At 35.8% G+C, this 20,157-nt stretch overlaps 2 protein-coding genes across 2 annotated transcripts; one reads left to right on the top strand and one right to left on the bottom strand.

The window, feature by feature from the left end:
• Positions 1-2,188: 2,188 nt before the first annotated feature.
• glo (heterogeneous nuclear ribonucleoprotein glorund) lies at positions 2,189-13,025 on the bottom strand. Its single transcript, XM_088256675.1, has 8 exons — positions 12,688-13,025; positions 12,371-12,499; positions 11,121-11,270; positions 9,085-9,223; positions 5,435-5,640; positions 4,517-4,641; positions 3,808-3,915; positions 2,189-3,251 (listed from the first exon to the last, which is right to left on the bottom strand). The coding sequence occupies exons 1-8, from the start codon at positions 12,824-12,826 to the stop codon at positions 3,108-3,110; spliced, it is 1,140 nt and encodes a 379-aa protein (XP_088112801.1). The 5' UTR covers positions 12,827-13,025; the 3' UTR covers positions 2,189-3,107.
• Positions 13,026-17,259: 4,234 nt separating this feature from the next.
• On the top strand, positions 17,260-19,252 carry LOC148311402 (uncharacterized). The gene is made up of 2 exons (XM_088256633.1): positions 17,260-17,441; positions 17,693-19,252. The coding sequence occupies exon 2, from the start codon at positions 17,694-17,696 to the stop codon at positions 18,741-18,743; it is 1,050 nt and encodes a 349-aa protein (XP_088112759.1). The 5' UTR covers positions 17,260-17,441; position 17,693; the 3' UTR covers positions 18,744-19,252.
• The last annotated feature ends 905 nt before the right edge of the window (positions 19,253-20,157 follow it).

Below are 20,157 nucleotides of genomic sequence, written 5' to 3'. Positions count from 1 at the left end.
TGATTTTGAGCATATGGGATACTTCTTCTTCAAACCCTTATCCGCACATGATGGTGCATAGGGTACTGCATTATATAAACGCAGTGCTATCTCGATCCTTAACATAAAAAGAAAGGTGATCAGCCCTCCGCTTCAGGTACCAGTCCAGGGTAATATGTATTGAATGAATATTTAGAGTGAAAAAAATCACGCATATTTATTTGATCCCCCCTGGGAATCGAACCCGGGACCTCTGGCACGCATCCGTAGAGTAATGATCAGCACGCTCAGCTACCATTGGATACAGCCACTGCTGTGCACAGAGAATTAATTCGGGCAGGCAACAGAGGTAGGTAGTAAGGTAAGCTAGGTACTACGTAGTAAGGTAGGGTAGGTACTGGTTGCGTTTTTATGTCACGCGGGTAAGTTAGGATAGGCACTGCTTTTCTGCCTATATGGAATGCACACCCCTGGGATACAGTAACAGTAATTTACTGAAAATCAAATACAGATGTAAGATTTTTTGCATTTTTGTACTAAGTAGATTCTACTTAGTCCAAAAATGCAAAAAAATGTCCCTTACTGTGTTTTGAGTTTGGACAGCCGAGTTGTTATTAGTGAAAAATAAAACCACATATTTTTTTACAAATTTAATATACGGAAGTAAAACTTATACAAATTGTTTTAAATAGTTACATTTCTTAAAATATTTCTTAAACTGCGTTAGTTTTGCTTAGTTTGTACAGTTCTCATCAATTTAAGTAAATAAAACAAGTTTTAATATTATACAGCAACTCTGTAAGAATGGAAGCGCCAAGTAAAATATGTCTGGATTCAAACACATTAAAAATAATACAGGTTTGTGTTCAAAAGCAGCAGTTTCCAATACGTATTAGCATTAAATATTTTATTCAGTATTTTATTTAACCTCAGAAATGTTAAAAAAAAAAACATGGTTAGTAGTAAACCGACCTGATCCAAAATTTTCAAAAATAGAGTTTCCAAGTTCAGTCACATCATTTCATTACTTTATTGAACTGCACCAGTTTCACATTCACGAAATGATAAAATATAAACTCTATCTACTTATGTACAAATCGATGCAGAATATAGCTCCGGATTATCTTTTTAAAAAGCATTCCAGACCGAGTAGCTGATAAGATGTTTAAAGCTTTGATAGACTGCCATAGGTAAAATGATTGTATGCCAGTGCATTAAATTTGGCTTTGCTGTTGCAGGCCCAATGGCATGGTACACTCTTCCACCAGCAGAGACACGGAGATGTTTAGAAAAAAATAAACTAAAAACACATTTGTTTGCCAAATCATTTTGATTAACTTAATCAGATTTATATTTAAAAAATGAATATAAAGCACCCTTGAGGTAGTTTTTTACCAAAGGGCGCTACATAAATAACCAAAAAATATAAATATTATGTATGCAGAGGCATCTTGTCACGCTTTCTATGTATCTATGATGAAAACAAGATTATCGATGCTGTCAAATATGATTGTCAATTTGTTTTATTTTATTAATAAGGCATTACGGTGCGTTTCATTATATACGTAAGTTGCTGGATTAGGTAAGTTTACTATTAAACATATGACATGGTCATTCTTATTCTAATACTGTATCATGACGTATTCTCTGCACATGTGTGATATTGACATAAAGTAGTCCCTCGATACTTGTAGTAAATTACCTTTATTTTATCATGCACGATATTTATCTTACATGATAAAATAAAGGTAATTTGTTATGTTAAGACATGTTTTATGAGAATATTAAAAAATTAATCGATTTTTTAAATCAATTGTGCATGTGGAGGTTAGTTTCAATATTTGCTGTTTTGCTATTGCGACATTCTCTAGGAACGGAACACTTGCCAAAACGCGAGACGACTCATCTTAAATCGCACTGTGTTCATAACATATGCAATATGAACATATCAACCGTTAAATAAGTCACTGATCATGAGTGAATATTGTACTCATTCCGGCGGGACTTTCAAAATAATAAATAAAAGTGACAAAAAGCCTTAAAATAAAAATATTAATTAAAATGTAACAATCTGTTAGTAAAGCAAGTTAGAAACTAAACACTGCGGGAATGGACAAGTCTTATATATTAATGACTGCAAAAATGCACAATTAGTTGATTAAGAGAGCGCTAGAGAACTATATTGCACTTTATTTTAGATTTGAATAAATTTTTCCAAATTGAATCATTGACGAACACAAAAAAGAGACAAGAGAAATATATTTTTTTGTGCTACAGGTCTTGTATGTCTTTTTTTTTATCAAGTTTATAAAAACGTATCTTATAATTTAAGCGATTATTCTATATTAATAAAAACATACGTTTATTTCTTAAAAAGTATGTTTGAATCAAAATTCAAACAATGTCTTTAAATGAATGCGAATTCTGCCACACTTAAAATGAAATGATATTTCATTTTAGAATAAAGACTGTACATATTAAATTATTTGTCCATTTGCAGTAATTTTTTCAGTGCAAATATTCAAGTACTTTTAAAAAATGAGTTACGAGTATCAAATTCCCCAAATGTCAGTTTAGTAAAAAAGAGTCGCAAAAAAAATGCATCAATGTATATTTACACCGTGTAAACTTCAGAAATGGTCAAATAACTCCTGTGTTTTAAAATTAATAGTACAGTGAAACCCCTCTCCATCCACCCTTGGCTGGTCTACCACTCCGGTTTATCTGACAGGGCTCAAGCCCTGTCGGATAAACCACGCTGACGTTTTTTTTATGTAATATTTTTACTATAGGTTCTTAAAAATATTATGTATGTATTATTGTATTGCTCTTTTTCAATAAAAACAGTTTTTTTGCAGTTTGTTGCAATGTTTTTAACGTAGAGAACAATACTTAGAAATTTTAAGTTCAGAGATTGTTATTAAGTTTGAGATTAGTGCGTATCAATATTTTTCTGTGTTTTCGGATAATCTGACCTTTTTTGTGTTTCGACCATGTCCCCAGTCCCAAAAGTGACAGATTAGAGGGGTTTTACTGTATGTGGATATATGAATATATCGGCATCGTGACACTCAATTCTGGGAATAAATGTGATTCCAAAGCGCAATACTCAGGTAAGCGAATGGACATTAGCGGTAGTTGTTTCTGGCAAAGTTCCCGCCCGGGTTCCCCCCGTACGGCCGCCCGCCGCCGCCGCCGCCGCCGCCAGGAGAGGAGTTGAGGAACAGTTCGATGTAGCGGTTGTCCATAGTGTTTCTGTCTTTACGCATCGCCTGCAAGCAAAACCAAACATGACAATCATCGCAAGTTATTATGTAAGTGTTGTTTGCACTTTACTGTGTCATTTGCCCATCCCGGATGAAATGTGATAGCCCTCTACGCTTGCTAATAAATTTGCAAGTGTGGAGCAGCTGTAAGATGAATGATTTAATAAATTGCTGTCAGGCGGTTTTTTCATCAACCCAGACCCTAATTATACTCGAACAGACTGCCACCCGACCCTCAGTATACTAATTACAAGTAACTGCAAACCCAATCCCCATCTGTACAATGTTTTTTAGTGTCTTTTGAGCTCTACTAAAAGTAAGCAAATGGAACGCTTATAAGCATCTCCCACTCTCTACCAACAGTATGTAAAAAAACGCTTATAAGTGTTTCCCACAAACAGTGTATTAGCATTGATTTAAAAACATCAATAATGTTGAGATTAGTTACAAAAAAAATCAGGTCATTATTCAACATTAATATTTTTTTAATATACAAAAAATTGAGAAACCACATTTTAATCTGTTTGTTAAAATTGAAATAAAATAAAAAGTAAGAACTTACCCTCACAGCGTCCTCGTGGCACTCAAATTCAACATCGGCCTGACCGGACGGCCGGTCGTTGTTGTCAAATAAGATGATGATGTTCAGGGTACGAATTGGTTTGAAGAACTAGAAAAAAATAATAATGCGATATTTCAGTTTATAAAGTGTGATTATCCAAACTCGCATATTTTCAGTCAAAGAGGAGCAAAGGCACACTCGCCAAATTGAATATGCCAGTTGCGAATTGGTGAGATAACATTACTTATGGCAGTTGCACTCGAAGCATGATAGACATCGAATGCATAGCACTGTTACATACTCGTATAATGTGTTGATTCATAATAATAATAATAATAATTTGGATAATTTATATAGCGCCATTTTCGTAAAATATTACCTCAGGGCGCTTATAATGACTTGGATAATAAAGATGACAATGATAGATTAAAAAACGTAGTCCATCGGTTCAATGGGCTTGTTATGCCTTCTTCTCGATCTTCTTGGGTTGGAGAATGGATAAGATGTTGGGGGCAGGATGCCTTCCTGAGCAATAGTCGGCCTGGACAGCAGCTTGTTGTCATACACTATATAATAAACACAGCCAGCAAACTGAATGAAAGTTGTCTTTATAAGATGGAAGGTTAATTCTACCACCAAAATAGCTTTTTCCCTCCACACTGAGGCGGTGGTGTCTGCATACTCAGAAATAGTGGGAAACAATACTCACATAAGCGATATCGTGAAGGGAGGCCTTGAAGGGTAGCCCTCGCATGTGGATGCTGTGGACGCCCCCGGACCCCTTCCACGGCCCGTTGCGATTCCAGTTCCCGTTGTTTCCGCCGTTACTGTCACCTGTTGAGATATTATTGACTTGCTGTTAGTGTAGCCATATTTGACATGCGTCTGAATCGAATGCTATTATAAGCAGCCCACTATTGTAGTGATCTACGTCATCAACTCCATTTTTACTTGTCTCCCTATTGAAGTAAGCCATAAATGTGTCTAATAAAAATTGTTTCACCCTTCAAGAGTTATTTTTTATTTACACTTTTTACAGTTAATTTTAAAATATTAGTATTCCTGTTAATGAGGTGAGTTTTATTAGTAATATGTATTAGTGAATTATCTTACATATAAAATACACCTTTACAAATTTATACAATTAATTTACAATTAATTTAATTTAAGTAGAATCTACTTAGTCCAAAAATGCAAAAAAAAGTACTACAAAAAATGTCCCTTACTGTGTTTTGAGTTTGGACAGCCGATTTATATACATACATACAAGTTTGTTATGGGAAGTTAATAAAGTTGAGATATTGGTAGGTAATGGAATATTAATACTGGAAAGATCTGATAGGAAGTTCGGGGGTATCTGTCATGTGATTTGAATAATGAAAATTATAGTAATATTTAGATTAATAACAAAAACCAACTGTTGACCGATGTTTCTCAAAAGACCAAAGAGAATTCAATATTACCAAATTTCTTCTGTCTTTGAAAATCTCAAGTCACGATAGTTTACTAAATAAAATGATGTTTTCAAATAGATGAAGGTAGACTGTGACTGTGACAGAATGTCAAATTTTGTAATGAAGCAAAGAAAGAGCTAGAATGCACGAATATGTGCCATTTGCAAATTTACCTCTGAATCCACCCCCCCTGGGCGGAGGCCTCATCTTGTCCTGGAAGCGTCCCCCGTAGCGGTCCCCGAAGCGATCTCCGAAGCGGTCCCCGAAGCGGTCGTAGGGCCCCGGCCGCCCGCCCCCCAGCCCGCCCCGCGGGGGCCCCTGCATCATGCTCATGGCCGAGCGCACCTCCATCGAGCAGCTCGGGAATATCTCTATGTACCTACAAACAGATCGCAACTTCTCAGCACGAGGACTCCTTTACAACATTTTTGGGAGATTCATTTTGGAGAGATCAATATTTCACTATGAATAACCAAATTTGAAATCATTCACCAATATCGCGGTTTCGAGTATTGAGTATATTTCGAGTATGAGTATCGTCGATGACATATTATCAAAACGGTTCCGATAGTAACTACAAAATTAATAATGTATTGATTTGTAAATTTTACAAATTAATAACATATTAATTTGTAAATTTTACAAATAAATAACTTATTAATTTGTAAATTTTACAAATTAATTTGTAAAATTTATAAATTAATTTGTAAAATTTTACAAATTAATTTACAAATTAATTTGTAAAATTTACAAATTAATATATTGCACCGACTTTAAAAAGTAGGCAAATGTGGAAATTTATCATTGTGAAGACTTCCTTACAACAGACAAAACACAGCACTAATTTTTAAACAATCACTCTTAAACAACAGCTCTTTGAATCAGTTATGAAATTTACACTGCAGGCCTCGATAAACAAAATAAAAATAAGAACACTTATTTTTACTAAGAACAGTCGATTTTTATTACGGTATGTGAATAAGTTACTAACAATTGAATTATTGATGACAAATCTTCTAATAAAATATCTGCATTTGTAATTATTTTAGAACAAATGATTTTACAGTGTATCCCAATTCATTCACAAACACACACACTCAATTTTTTATGTCACAACTAAATGCAAAATATTTTATTTAAAAAAAAAAATACGGCACCTGTTATTTATTTTATAAATAGACCTTATGAAAGGATATTTTTCATTATACGTAATTATTGAGGTAGATGAATGAGGTGACAATCACAAAAAAATATAATTAATTATATACATTTAAATAATTAAGGTAGATGATACATATTCTAAATACATGTTAGACAGGATAATATTAAAAAAGGATATATATACCACTGAGGCCCTTTATCTCGTGTGCTGCAGTCGACCAAAGTATATACATATAATTATTATCACCCACCGTCTGCCATTCTCCACTCCGCGTCAGCTGTTCTCTTACCCATGCCTTTCCCAACACGGCGAGTATTACCAGTCACAGTTTAAAAGTACCATTTATTTATTTGCATGCCATTTTAAGATACTGTACCACAGATAAATCACACCAAGTAACAGCACCATAGATGCAATTGTGTTTCAGATATTACGTCCAGGGTTACCATCGTAAGTAGTACAATTTACCCCATTTTTTAAGGGAGCGATCCGATAAACTAAAAGTACTTAATCAGAATATATATATAGTGAAGTGATGAATCAACTGGCGCATTATCTGTGGTAAAGTTAGAGTGTGTGGTTAATTAGACTATTTTTCACAATACTAAGCGTTTTGTTTCGCTGTTCCAAAAATTAACCTATGTTCATTTGTTGAGTCATTTTAACTCAATCGCACACTTCTTAGTAATATCGCTCTTCAAGAACTAACAGAAATTGTAAGTGTTTGAAGGCCACACCATTAGTCAAATTGTATCTAATTTAATTTAATAATGCGCAGTCAACTAATAACCATTCATTAGTGGTCATGCGATTAAATGAACATCAAGATAATTCAAATTTATAGATCAATGGTTACATTTACAAGATTGAAAATTATACATACTAAACTTTTTCAAAATACAATGACTGTTTCACTGCGTTATCCAATTTACTATTAACACTCTCCAGTTCTGACTGTGTTAAAGCCCTATAGAAAGTAAATGACAATTTATATACTAAACGTTATAATCAAACACTGATTTTTAGAGTCTACTAAATTGTATTTTATTGTTAAAAACACAAAAATAAAGTTGTTTATTAAAAATGTTTGAAAATGCCATAACAAGGCGAAACAATCGTCACAAATTTAATTTTTGTGTTTTTAACAATAAAATACAATTTAGTAGACTAAAAATCAGTGTTTGATTCTAACATTTAGTATAAAAATTAAAATTGAGCTCTACAAATGAAATGCCAAATATAAATTTGGTATTTAATTTGTAGAAAATTTTGATTTATAGAAATAAATGAAATTTGTTGCACTTATGTGCATTCGCTTCACCGCGGTAACTTAATGGCTAACTACCCACCAAATCCCTCGTTTCCCACGAGTCGCGGGGCGCCCACGCGTCCCATGTAACCCACAAGTCGCCAAGTGTGTCCCATGCCCTCGAGTCGCCAGGCCACATGTCCCATGTATCCGAGTCACCGGGCCACATGTCCCATGTATTCCTCGAGTCACCGGGCCACGTGTCCCATGTATCCCTCGAGTCACCGGGCCACATGTCCCACGTATCCCTCGAGTAACCGAGCCGAGCCGCCGGGCCACCCACCACATCCCTTGAGCCACATCCCGAGCCCTGCAAAGTCTTTCCTCACCTCCCCTCGAGTTCTCCTCCCCTGTCCCACCAGTAGGCCAATTCAAAATATACATTGTTAAGCAGTTTTGTGTTTGTATTGACTGTGTTTTGTGTAGGCTCATTGGGAAAAAACGGATATTTAAAAAAGAGATATTTCGGGATGAGATTTATTCATATATCTCAAATACTCCGTGCCACAGCAAAATGTGGCGAAAAGAGCTCAGGAATGATCTTTTATGATCATGATGAAGAAAAACTTTAATGTCTGACTGCGTACTTTTGATTTTTGATTCTGACCGCTGAAAATTTAGTACAATGAAAGTATAACATATTTTTAATGCAAAGGACAACATATTGTCGAGAGATTAGAGTTGGAGCAGCCAAAATTAGAGCAAATCACCGTACAATACAAATAGCAGGTACGCAACTAGTATTATATAATTAGACTGAATGTATTATTCAAATCTATAAAGAACGGACTCCTTAGTTCTTTCGCAATAACAGCAACAAGATGGACTACACAAATTTACATACATAGTTACACAGATTTTGATTCAACTTGAAACAACTTTATTTTGTTGACAATTATTTTGTCCTGTTGGGACATTACTGAAACTTGTTACGATAATCACCCGACGAGGTGAAACGAATGTTAATAAAATAAGTATTAAATTAGGACGAGACTTAATATCTGCGTTCTTATATACGTACAGAGTGTCCGAAGAAAATAGCGGTAATAAGAAAGAGGTTGAAGTTCAATAAGGCGGACGAAGATATGAGTGGAGCCTTGTTGCATTTGGCATTAAACCATCCCCAGGATAGATATTCTGCGGATTGGAGTGTCGGACAATAGTGGATATCCCAGATGGGAGTAGAGATGGACGGTTTGTCGGTAGAAGAAGAATAGAGAACCATAACTTGAGCAATGAGCGAGTGGATTGGTGACAAGTTGACTGGTGGCAGCAGTCTGGTGTGAGTGTGCCCGGTGCGGGCGTTGTGTGTGTCGGGTAAATAATGATGTAAGATCTGTTGCCCCCCCCACCTGTGTCCTATTTCCTGCCTGTCTTTCAGCAGCGCCCTGTCGGCCGACTCCCGGTCTGGGAAGCTAACGAAGGCCTCGCCCGTGCTGCGGCCCGCGCCGTCCGTGATGATGCTTATCCCCTCCGCGCTCACCGCCAGCCCTGACCCCACCCACCCGGAAACATAACCAACAACATCTTACAACCAGAACATGGTGATGTACCCCGACAATTAGCTGATTCCTCGTCACATCGGATGCCTCTCTCAGATTCTCACAGCCGTTCAGATCCTGATAGCGTTTATCTGGGTTGCTAACTGACCATGGGACCCATCCATTCATTAATTTTAAGTATCATTTCTATAGATTATCCCACAGTTAGACACGAGTTGACATTTACGAAAATAAACAATACAATATTATATACTTTGGATATTTTACCTTATATGTTTATTAATATTAAGATTAGCACACTCTCAATGCATATTTATTACTTCAATAAAATACAGCCACTAAAAAGAGCAAATTGATTGTGTTCGGTTATATTTAGTGTGCAGCAAACTTTGATTTTTTACACTCGCATTTCATATTATTAAAACTTAATTCGGAATATCTAAAGTTAGTATTTTCCAAATCGAGTGAATGATTTGAATAATGCTCCAAATGAATGGATTTATATAATAATCTATTATATGAATGCAAATAAAGTATAAGAACATGAAACACAACACAAGTGTCTTATAAAGACAGCGCATACGAAATGCGTACCAACTTTAGAGCCACTAGCAAACCATTTTCACTAAAAAAAAATATTTATACACACGAGTAAATATAAGGCTGCAATATTTCTAATTATTTTTTTAGCAGATAGCGTGCACAGACGGTGCTCACAAACAGATGTACACGTTTGATATTGGCCTCGCATTAAATTATTTACCGTGCGTCATGAGGAAACATTTCGGACCACATTACTTACATCTTATCGCAAAGTGTACACATAAATATGTCCAGGAAACATGGGCAAAAAATAATAACAGAAAAACTTTATCAATGTCTGAACAGCGGCGATTTTTATGTCACATGCATACACCCTTTTTACTACATTTAGTAAGTAACTCCTTAATAATTTGATTGGTAGAATTGTAGTGAAGTCTGTACTTTGAATCGAGAATGCAGAGTGACAAACATATTTTTTTTAAACCAAGGTGAAGAAAACAAAGCAGGAATATTTAGTACTTTTTAAGAAAAAAAATCCTTCATAAAGTGATCATTGAATCAGAACACTCAACACAAGGATGGATTTAAGTATGATATTGATTAAGAATAAGCTCGAAAGTGAACACAATTCAAACTTCGGGGATAATTTTCAGGGTACATCAGAATGTCGAAATTTTAATTCCTATATTTATGTCAATCGCTTATACCTTGATAAGTTCTATCACATATAATTTTCTTTTTCATCCTTTTTTTAACCTATAATTTAGTGATCCATTGAATGAAATCATGCAAAATATAATAAAATATAGTATGTTGAAAATAAAATGAAAACAAAGAAGAAAAAACACAATTCAAACTAAAATTAAGATGCATGATTATGATACAATGGAAAGAAACTTGTACAGATATGAAAACCAATGCATATGTACAAAATTATTCCACTTTTGATATCTTTCTGTGATAGGCAGACAACAGAATAACCGTAACAACAAAAAAACAAGTTAAGAAATCTTATTTAAAAAGCTACATACGTATGATGGGATTTTTCTATAATAAATTCTCATTTTCAATTGCAGAATTTTATGGTAAGTCAGACAAAGACATGAAATCTGGTAAAGAGACATTTCTCTTTCTACACACGTTTCCCTTGCGGTATGTCTATTTCTTGGTTAAAGTGTTGCCATAATTACAATCACACTTAATAAGCCCGCTTACGAAAGATATAGTAACAGACAAAATAATTTTATGGAGTATATTGCAGAGGAATTTACTATTTGTTTTAAAATTGAGTTTAGAGGTAGTTTGTAAGAAAGGTGGACGGGTTGGGTTGCGAGGGTGTTTACCGTTGAAGAAGTTAATGATTTCATCCTTGGAACAGCCGAAGGGCAGTCCGCGGAGCTTCACTACGCCTCCTCCCGACGCCAGCAAAAGAGAGTTGTTGGAGCTGGATTGAGACAGGGCCCACTGCATCTCTCGGTGCCCGGACACAAACACTGAAATTTTAGTTCCATCATTGTGATGTATATGCAATTTCAATTCCACCATAACGCTGTATATTCAATTTTAATTCCATCATAATGATACATATGCAATTTCAATTCCATTGTTATGATGTATATGACATTTTAATTCCATCATAATGATGTATTTACAATTTTAATTCCATCATTATGATGTTTTTGCAATTTTAATTCAATCATTATGATCTAATTAACTTTTTAAATAATATCGGGACATCTCCAGTATTTTTTTTAATTGCCTAATATCCAAGTGACTGAAAGAAAGCTACGGTTTATGCAACACCGCTTATGATGTCCATACTTAGGCTCCAACTTTATAAGTTTTATAGCCTATTCCAAGATGTGAATTTGGGTTACTTTAATTTCATGTAATTTACGAGTGAACATTCTAGGTGAAAAAATATATCGTTTATCAAAAAACTCGCCATATCGTTAAAGACATCTGAAGTATTCATTGACATGTTAAATGAGTGATACATACGCCGAGTCACTATTTTTTACTAACCAAGTTGGAATGGGATTTAGGGAGCACCATCTATAAGGAGAACTCAGTACATATTATGTTAGTAACTTTAGCCATTTCAGTCGGTCTAAGCTCTTGATAACTTTCCTAGCTTTACCACACAAAGAAGGTGGCGTGTCCGCGGATGTCCCCGCCCGGATACATTCTATTTTGTCTGATAAATAATTAGAGAACTGCTGTGGATCGTGGCCTTGCTATTTTCTTACTCCTAGTAAGGACAGCAAATTCCATAGATGTTGGAATTTTTCTTTTCTGATTTTTAATAGAAATTAGCCCCGGTCCGGTAGCTGAACCTATTTGTTTATACCATCTCTCTATAGTTGTTTTGAGATGATTCAAACGCTCGGGCAGGGTTGATGTGTTTCATTCCTTTTTTAGCATTTATATGGCGGACATTGCTCGATGAACCAACCATGATTTTGATATTCCCGAGTTTCAATTATTTGAATACTATATTGTAACCCTCAAAGAATATGATCAGCGTTATCTCGGCAAGATTAATATGATGGTGTAGCAGACAGGATAAATTTAACTTGAAATAAGTACTCACCCTCCACATATCTAGAGCCAATATTTTGTTTGTCTTTTGATCGAGCTAATTCGACATCATTCAGTGAAACAAGTTCCACATAGCACTCTCCGGTAGGTCTTCCCGGACGTATCTCAGTCAGGTGTATACCTAAAATTAACATACCCAGTTTCACAGTCGATATAAATATATATTGTAAAATAAAATAAAATAGGTTTTTCTCGAAGTTTAGTCTGTATTGTCTGCTGAAACGAGACAACCGAGTGCCGGGTATGACTGCAATGCAGTAATAAGGCATGCAGAGCAATAAAATATGTTGCAATCAAAGATGTGTTTACCTTCTGCCCCATTGCTCACGTTTATACCGCTCAAAAAATCTAATATATCTTGTTTTTTTGTTGAAAACGGCAGACCACGCAATTTTATAATATAGGAGCCTCCGTCCGCATCTCCTTTACGTTCCGTATCTCCGTCCATTTTCCAAAAATATAAACAATTCTAAACTTTGATTAGAACACGATTTTAATGAACAATCGAGTAATTGAGGGTGGAGGGTGATGCCTCTACAAAAATTGATGATAGCGCATATACCACAATTCACAATAACGCGTCGGCATCCAACATGGCGCCCCGTTCACAGACACAGACTAACTATTTTATATAAAGACCGCCAACTACCTCGATTTTTTATGGCTGGAAGTGATATTCGCCAGCGGCCGGAAGTGACGTAAGCGGCTAGAAGTACTAAGCTCCCGGCTGGGCGTGACTTTGCCGCGGCTGAATGTCAAATCCACCCACCGAAATATTTATCATTCATTTTTCAGGTTAAATGGTATTTATATTGAAATTTGTTGCATAAAATATTTTCATAATTATAATATTAATATTACAAAGAAGATATTTCACTATCTAAATTTATTTATTTCAGTGTAAACAAAAATAGAAAGGTCACGGCTAAAACGCGACATTTATAAAAAGAGTTCAGGCGATTAATAATGGTTACTCAACTCAGCCTTACAATGGTAAATGGTAATGGTAACTTTTTTGAAATTATTATCCCAAACTATGTATAAATATAAGGCTTTTCAACAAAAACAAAAACAATAGAATTTTCAAATTACTATATTACATTTAAAATTCTAGAAAATACAATATTTTAACAGGGCGGAAGGAGTGCCCACCACTTTCTGAAGTTATGTTTCTTAACGGGGGTGCCAGCGCCCCTTTGTGGGTGTTTTGGAAGTCTGGCTAGGCGTTTTTAATTTTTTTGCATTTGGGGGGTGCTGCAGAAGCTCAAGGGAGCGTTGTGTTAAGTAAGAAAAACTACACTTTCATACGCAAAATTTAACTTTAACTTTGGCATAATACTCAATATTATGAAGTTCTTCATAGACGGATTTCTATTTTTCTATCGATAATTGTCTATAACCATAGTCTGTCTATATTTATTTGAAATATTTGAACAACTTGTTGGTATCTCGTATTTTTTGTTCCCGTTTTGGTGTTTTTGTTAGTGTATTAGTGTGTCTCGTCATTTTCTGGTCGTTTTTTGAACAATCTGACGTTTACGAGTCGACCCCCCCTGTTCACAGACTAACTATTTTATATAAAGACCGCCAACTACCTCGATTTTTTATGGCTGGAAGTGATATTCGCCAGCGGCCGGCCAGCGTAAACGGCTAGAAGTACTAAGCTCCCGGCTGGGCGTGACTTCGCCGCGGCTGAATGTCAAATACACCCGCCGAAATATTTATCATTCATTTTTCAGGTTAAATGGTATTTATATTGAAATTTGTTGTATTACATATTTTCAAAATTATAATATTAATATTACAAAGAAGATATTTCACTATCTAAATTTATTTATTTCAGTGTAAACAAAAATAGAAAGGTCACGGCTAAAACGCGACAATTATAAAAAGAGTTCAGGCGATTAATAATGGTTACTCAACTCAGCCTTACAATGGTAAATGGTAATGGTAACTTTTTTGAAATTATTATCCCAAACTATGTATAAATATAAGGCTTTTCAACAAAAACAAAAACGATAGAATTTTCAAATTACTATATTATATTTAAAATTCTAGAAAAAACAATATTTTAAAAGGGCGGAAGGAGTGCCCACCACTTTCTGAAGTTATGTTTCTTAACGGGGGTGCCAGCGCCCCTTTGTGGGCGTTTTGGAAGTCTGGCTAGGCGTTTTTAATTTTTTTGCATTTGGGGGGTGCTGCAGAAGTTCAAGGGAGCGTTGTGTTAAGTAAGAAAAACATACGCAAAATTTAACTTTAACTTTGGCATAATACTCAATATTATGAAGTTCTTCATAGACGGATTTCTATTTTTCTATCGATAATTGTCTATAACCATAGTCTGTATATATTTATTTGAAATATTTGAACAACTTGTTGGTATCTCGTACTTTTCGTTCCCGTTTTGGTGTTTTTGTTAGTGTATTAGTGTGTCTCGTCATTTTCTGGTCGTTTTTTGAACAATCTGACGTTTACGAGTCGACCCCCCCTGGCCCCGTTACAGATGTCCATAGAATATTTCAAAGAAATGGAGAAAATATGGACACAAAGATGGACATGTTCGACGACAGTGCCAAGCGAAGATTATTCGGTACCATAGACTAACTTAATTTATATTCGATGGGTACCTGCTTGTAGGTAATTACGACCTTTTTATTATTTTTTTATTATTCTAAGCCCACCATCCACCCGCAGCGGTTTTAAAGTCTTGGGGGACTCTTTGTCAGCTGCGCATAGAGGAATAATTTTAATTCATTCGTAAGGAATAAAAACTCTTGAGGGGGGAGGATGATGCATAGACAAAGGCGGACACTTCGTCCCCACCCCTCAGGATCCCTATGCCTATGAATATAGATGTTACTAAGTAACTAACTATCACGCTGCTTTCCCGCAGGGGTAGAATACAGAAGTAAAGAGAGAAAATAGTATTTATAAAACTTATATATAAGACAATGACAAAAGGTTATTTTTTCCTTGCCTGTCTCTACTCCCTTTTGTAAAAAAAAATAATAAGTTACAAAAAACAGAGACAAGCAAAAAAACATTTATAAAAAACGCTGATTTACATTCAGAGAACAAAAAATAAAAAATAAAGAAGGACTTCCCGGGTGAACAGAGGCAGAAGATCCGAACACTACCCCTATAAAGGGAGGACAAAACAAGAGAATGTGTGCTTTCCGCTCGAAAGGAAGCACAGTCCCGACTATATCAACATCCCACAGGAACAGTTGAAACACCCAAGTCCGGACGAACTGACAGAAGAGTGCAAAATTCGTACTGTTGGCCATCAGATTCAAATTCCACTTTGGTCGCATGACCTCTGTCAAACCATTCAGTATCTCATCTCTGGCACTATCCAACAGCACACAGTACCACAGGATATGTTCGGCCGATTGATGATCATCACCGCAAGCACAGCCCGAGACAGAGGAAAGTCCAAGCTTATAAACCTTATGCTCTGTCCCCTAAGGAGTGCTAGTCTAGCAACAGCGATATCCAGATGATGAACCCATACCTGAGCCATATACGTAACCTGAGCCACAAAAAATCCACGATATAGAATATTTAGGGCTGGAGAGTGAATACCCCATTCAACACAACTTAGGCGACGCAAATGGAAAAACATTTTTTTAGCATTTACCGAGGCGGTCTTAATGTGAGTGAGAAACGACTGAGATCTGTCAAGTTGAACACCAAGATACCGGACATGGTTCTGAAACCTGGTGCTCTTCCCATCCATCTTTACAACAGGGTTTCTCTCCCTATTCAGGTTGCCACGCAGCATCAAGCCAATTGTTTTATGAGGCGAGAAGGTGAGTTTGTTTCTTTCACTCCATTTTAAGATGTCCTTCAAGGCATCACTAGCATTCTTCTCAAGCTCTTGATCCTCCCGAGACAAGAAGGAGAGCGTCATCCACATAAGCTACTGTGCTATACTGTACCCTTTGGCAGAGCAAGTAATAAAAGATCATCAAACTAAAGATTCCACAGTGTCGGCCCAAAAACCAAGCCCTGAGGACAGCCCATAGTAGATACTCGAACCACACAAGTATCGCCATATCTGATGGAAATCTCTCTGTCAACAAAATAATTATCAATAATTTTAAAAAGCTTTCTCGGACATAACCTGTTCTTCAGTTTTAAGAGAACCATCGGCCACCAAGCATTATCAAAGGCACCAGATATATCCAGAAATATACCCATGTCGTATTTTTCTCTGCTGTCTTTCATTCAATCCGGTGCATATAGGATGGAGTGCTCAGTCGATTTCCCTCGGACAAATCCAAACTGACGGTCACATGAAGGTGACAGGGAGGCATCAAGCCTTCCCCTAATCAGTTTTTCATAAACCTTTCTCATCAGAGGAAAGAGTGTGATCGGACGATAGACCCCGGAATCCGACCTCGGCTTATCACTGCCTTTAGGTAATTAGGGGTGTCATCTAATTTTCATAACTATAAATTATAAGTTGGATTTAAATTCTTATGACTGGTATATATACACGAATGTATATGGGTGACCGCTGGTATATTAAAAATTCCGATCTGGTGATTATTCATCTTTTGAAAATTGTCTAAAATGGTGTTGATTGGTTGATATTTTTATAAAGAATTCGGTCATAATTTTTGCATTACTACTGTTGTTTTTTCAAAATTTCTCAATTTGATAAAAATAATGTGATTATAAATAATATTATTATATAGATATATACATATTAGTAAAATAAAATAGCATCCAAGAAAATGCAGTACTGTCTTAAACAAGCAAGACTATAATAAATGTGTCGCCCCATATATACAACAACGTTTGCGGGATTTTCGGAAAAACATCAGTGTTTATTTTTATTTTTTCCATCACGTTGTTGTCTATTATTCTTTGTTTATTCTACGCTGGTCGGTGGCAAAATAATCTTTGGTGGCAAATTTGTAGTCTGTGGTTTTATGATTTTGTGTTGTAATTTCAATACAGACCGCTGACAGTTCGGAATAATAAAGAGTTCGCGGGATTTATAGCCAAAGGCATTACGAATTATCACTAATAACTAGGAATTAAAAACGTTTCGGGTTAGTATTTTTCAAATTTTACTCTTCTCTTGTCCTTAACTTCAAACTTTTATATTCAACAATTCGTAATAAAATTATGACTGTTGAAAAACTTTTTGTTTTTGTTTAAATTTTGTTTTAAGTACTTATTGAGACATTCAACACATGTCAAATAAATTTCTTAGATAATCTTTATCATCTAGTAAAATACAGATGGGTTTAGTCACTGAAATATAGTAAGTTTTGAGGTTTATTTTTTACTATGTTTTCAGAATGAGGAAGTACATAAGGAAATCTAATCGGGGTTCTGTTTCGTTAGAAACTATGAAAAAAGCCGCCTCATTAGTCCTCAAGAATCGTCTAACAAAGCTCGCCGCCGCCCGACTATTCAATATTTGCTACATCAGCCTTCTCAGATTCATCACCCGCCTGGAAACGAAACAAGAATGTCTCTTAGGCTATGTTGCCGTTCTGCAAGTGTTCACTAAAACTCAGGAAGAGAAGCTTGTCGAGCTTTTGAGAACAAAATGCCAGTTACAGGACTTGGAATCGTTCGAAATACGCGCTCTGGCCTACCAATTTGCTCGCTCCAACAATATCAAAGTTCCGCCGTCCTGGAAGAGTAGATGCATCGCCGGCGAGGACTGGCTGTTGGGCTTCTACAAGAGAAATGACCATTCCTTAGCGGAGTTCCTCTTCAACCGTAGAAATAAATATATGAAAAAACTCACCAGTAAAGAAATCGCCAGCCAAGACTTAAAGCCGGTGTTAGGAAATCTCGCTAAGAAGCGTGAAAAACAAGTCAACACATATTTACTGTACGTTTGCCAAGACGTTACGGACGAAAATTGTGTTCTGAATCTACTTTCAGAATCTGGAAAAACAAATAGCAATGAAAACCAATGTGACGATTTAACATCAAAAAAAGAAAAATTAATTGACAATATGGATACTGATGAAAACCTTTTAACAATAGAGAATGAATTACAAGCGGAGGTAACGAACGCGTCGCAAGATGAAAATGCGCTGAAATGTTTATATGATACTGACACAACTAAACAAGAGCCTGTAGAAGAAGGAAATGCAAGTAAGAAAGAGTGTGCAGTCCGGAATAAACCTATTGTTTTGAGTTACAATGACATTATTTCAAAAAATTATAAAGGCAAAGACTTATCCGACCGTTCCAAATTAAATACAACTTTAAGCATATTCAACAGAGTGGTCTCCTTTTACAATATCTTTAATGACTTGGAGTTTGATAACAAATCCATGAGTGTGTTTATCTATATCCCCACAAAAAAAGTCATGCTGTATTATAAATGAATGAATACAAATGTTGGTATTTCAATTATAGTAAATATTATGGAAATCCTTTATTTTTATAGTATTATTTTTATTGTTAAGTGGATATTTTTAACTCTTGTTATATTTACCACGCGAGCGAGGTGAATGGAGGAGGTGAAAACTGTAGAAGTGCAAGCCAAAAATAGTTGAAAAATGGGTCAGCTTCCAGCTTCCGATCGTTATCCATAAAACCAGGGATTCAAGCGAAAAAAGTAAAAAATAATATCGATTTATTAATCTTTCGAGCAGTTTTATACCATGAAAATTTTACAATGCGTTATTTTTTCCATAACATTAAAATCCCGGTTGTTTTCTGCCTGTTAAATTATTATTACTATTTTTTTTAATGTTATGCCTGTTAAATAATGTTTGTATAACTGTACCTTTTTCCTTGATTATTTATAAACATTATAAATAAAATATTGTGTTTTTTTTTTCAATTTTATAATCAACAAATAAACGAGGCAAAAATGTTTACATAATTTTTATACATGTATTTTATCTTCTTCTCCATCTTATTCCTCATTGCTGAGGGTTGTGACCCTTGCAGAAGCAATGACTCTTCTCCAGTTATCCCTTGACTGCGATGCACGTAGCGCTCCAACCACTGAGGTGCCTGCTGCTGCCTTAATTTGATCGGTTCATCGTGTGGGGGATCTTCCTCTTCCTCTCTTTCCCTCCAGGCTACCAATCACAACTAGTCGTTCTAGGCTATCCTCGTTGCCACGCGCAACATGTCCAAAGAACTGGAGAATCCGTCGGGTACAGATATTGGCCAGAGTCAAGCCATCCAAGCGTAGTTCTCGCGAATGGACTCATTGGTGCGTCTAGCTGACAATGGAATTCGGAGCATGCGCCTCCTACACCACATTTCGAAGGTATCAATTTTTCTCCTTTCTGCTGCTTCATCTTGGTGTTGTTTCTCACAACCAGATCTTTCCAGATGTTGTCTAACTTAGACATGGCACTTTTCGCGATGGCGATATGACGTCTGATCTCTCCTTCACGAGTTCCTTCATTGCTGATTTGAGATCCAAGGAACTGAAACTCATTTATTATCTCCAAACCTCGGAGCGAGTTCCCTAGATCACCAAACTTCTTAGATCGATCTATGATCATGATCTTGGTCTTGCTCTGGTTAATCTCCAGTCCCAGTGCCTTGCTCTCAATCTCTAATCGTTTGAGGAGATCTACCATATCTTTTATGAAGGTGCATATTGATGTTTGGGCACTTACTGGGTTCACGATCCGTCATTGGATGATTTAAGGTGATCATCATATAATATTGACCATTCAATATATTAAGTAATCATTTTAAACAGCCATTGATAGGTCATTTCTCTGTTAATCTTGAACTTCTTTGTTTCTTTTTTAAAATTTCATCTATAAACGT

This window comes from Brachycentrus maculatus, unplaced genomic scaffold (assembly GCF_059751285.1).
Source record: "Brachycentrus maculatus isolate JH-2025_06_01 unplaced genomic scaffold, ASM5975128v1 h1tg000065l, whole genome shotgun sequence".
Taxonomy (NCBI): Eukaryota; Metazoa; Arthropoda; class Insecta; order Trichoptera; family Brachycentridae; genus Brachycentrus; species Brachycentrus maculatus.
This window is presented reverse-complemented; position numbering and strand designations above follow the sequence as displayed.

What these genes read in the sequence shown, in the direction of transcription:
- glo (XM_088256675.1), bottom strand. Translation starts at nt 12,826, where the DNA reads ATGGACGGAGATACGGAACGTAAAGGAGATGCGGACGGAGGCTCCTAT. An exon ending in AATCATTAACTTCTTCAACG is followed by an intron (nt 9,224 to 11,120) that starts GTAAACACCCTC and finishes GGGTGGGGTCAG; the next exon opens with GGCTGGCGGTGAGCGCGGAG. An exon ending in CCCTTCACGATATCGCTTAT is followed by an intron (nt 3,916 to 4,516) that starts GTGAGTATTGTT and finishes ATTTTTTTCTAG; the next exon opens with TTCTTCAAACCAATTCGTAC.
- LOC148311402 (XM_088256633.1), top strand. Translation starts at nt 17,694, where the DNA reads ATGAGGAAGTACATAAGGAAATCTAATCGGGGTTCTGTTTCGTTAGAA.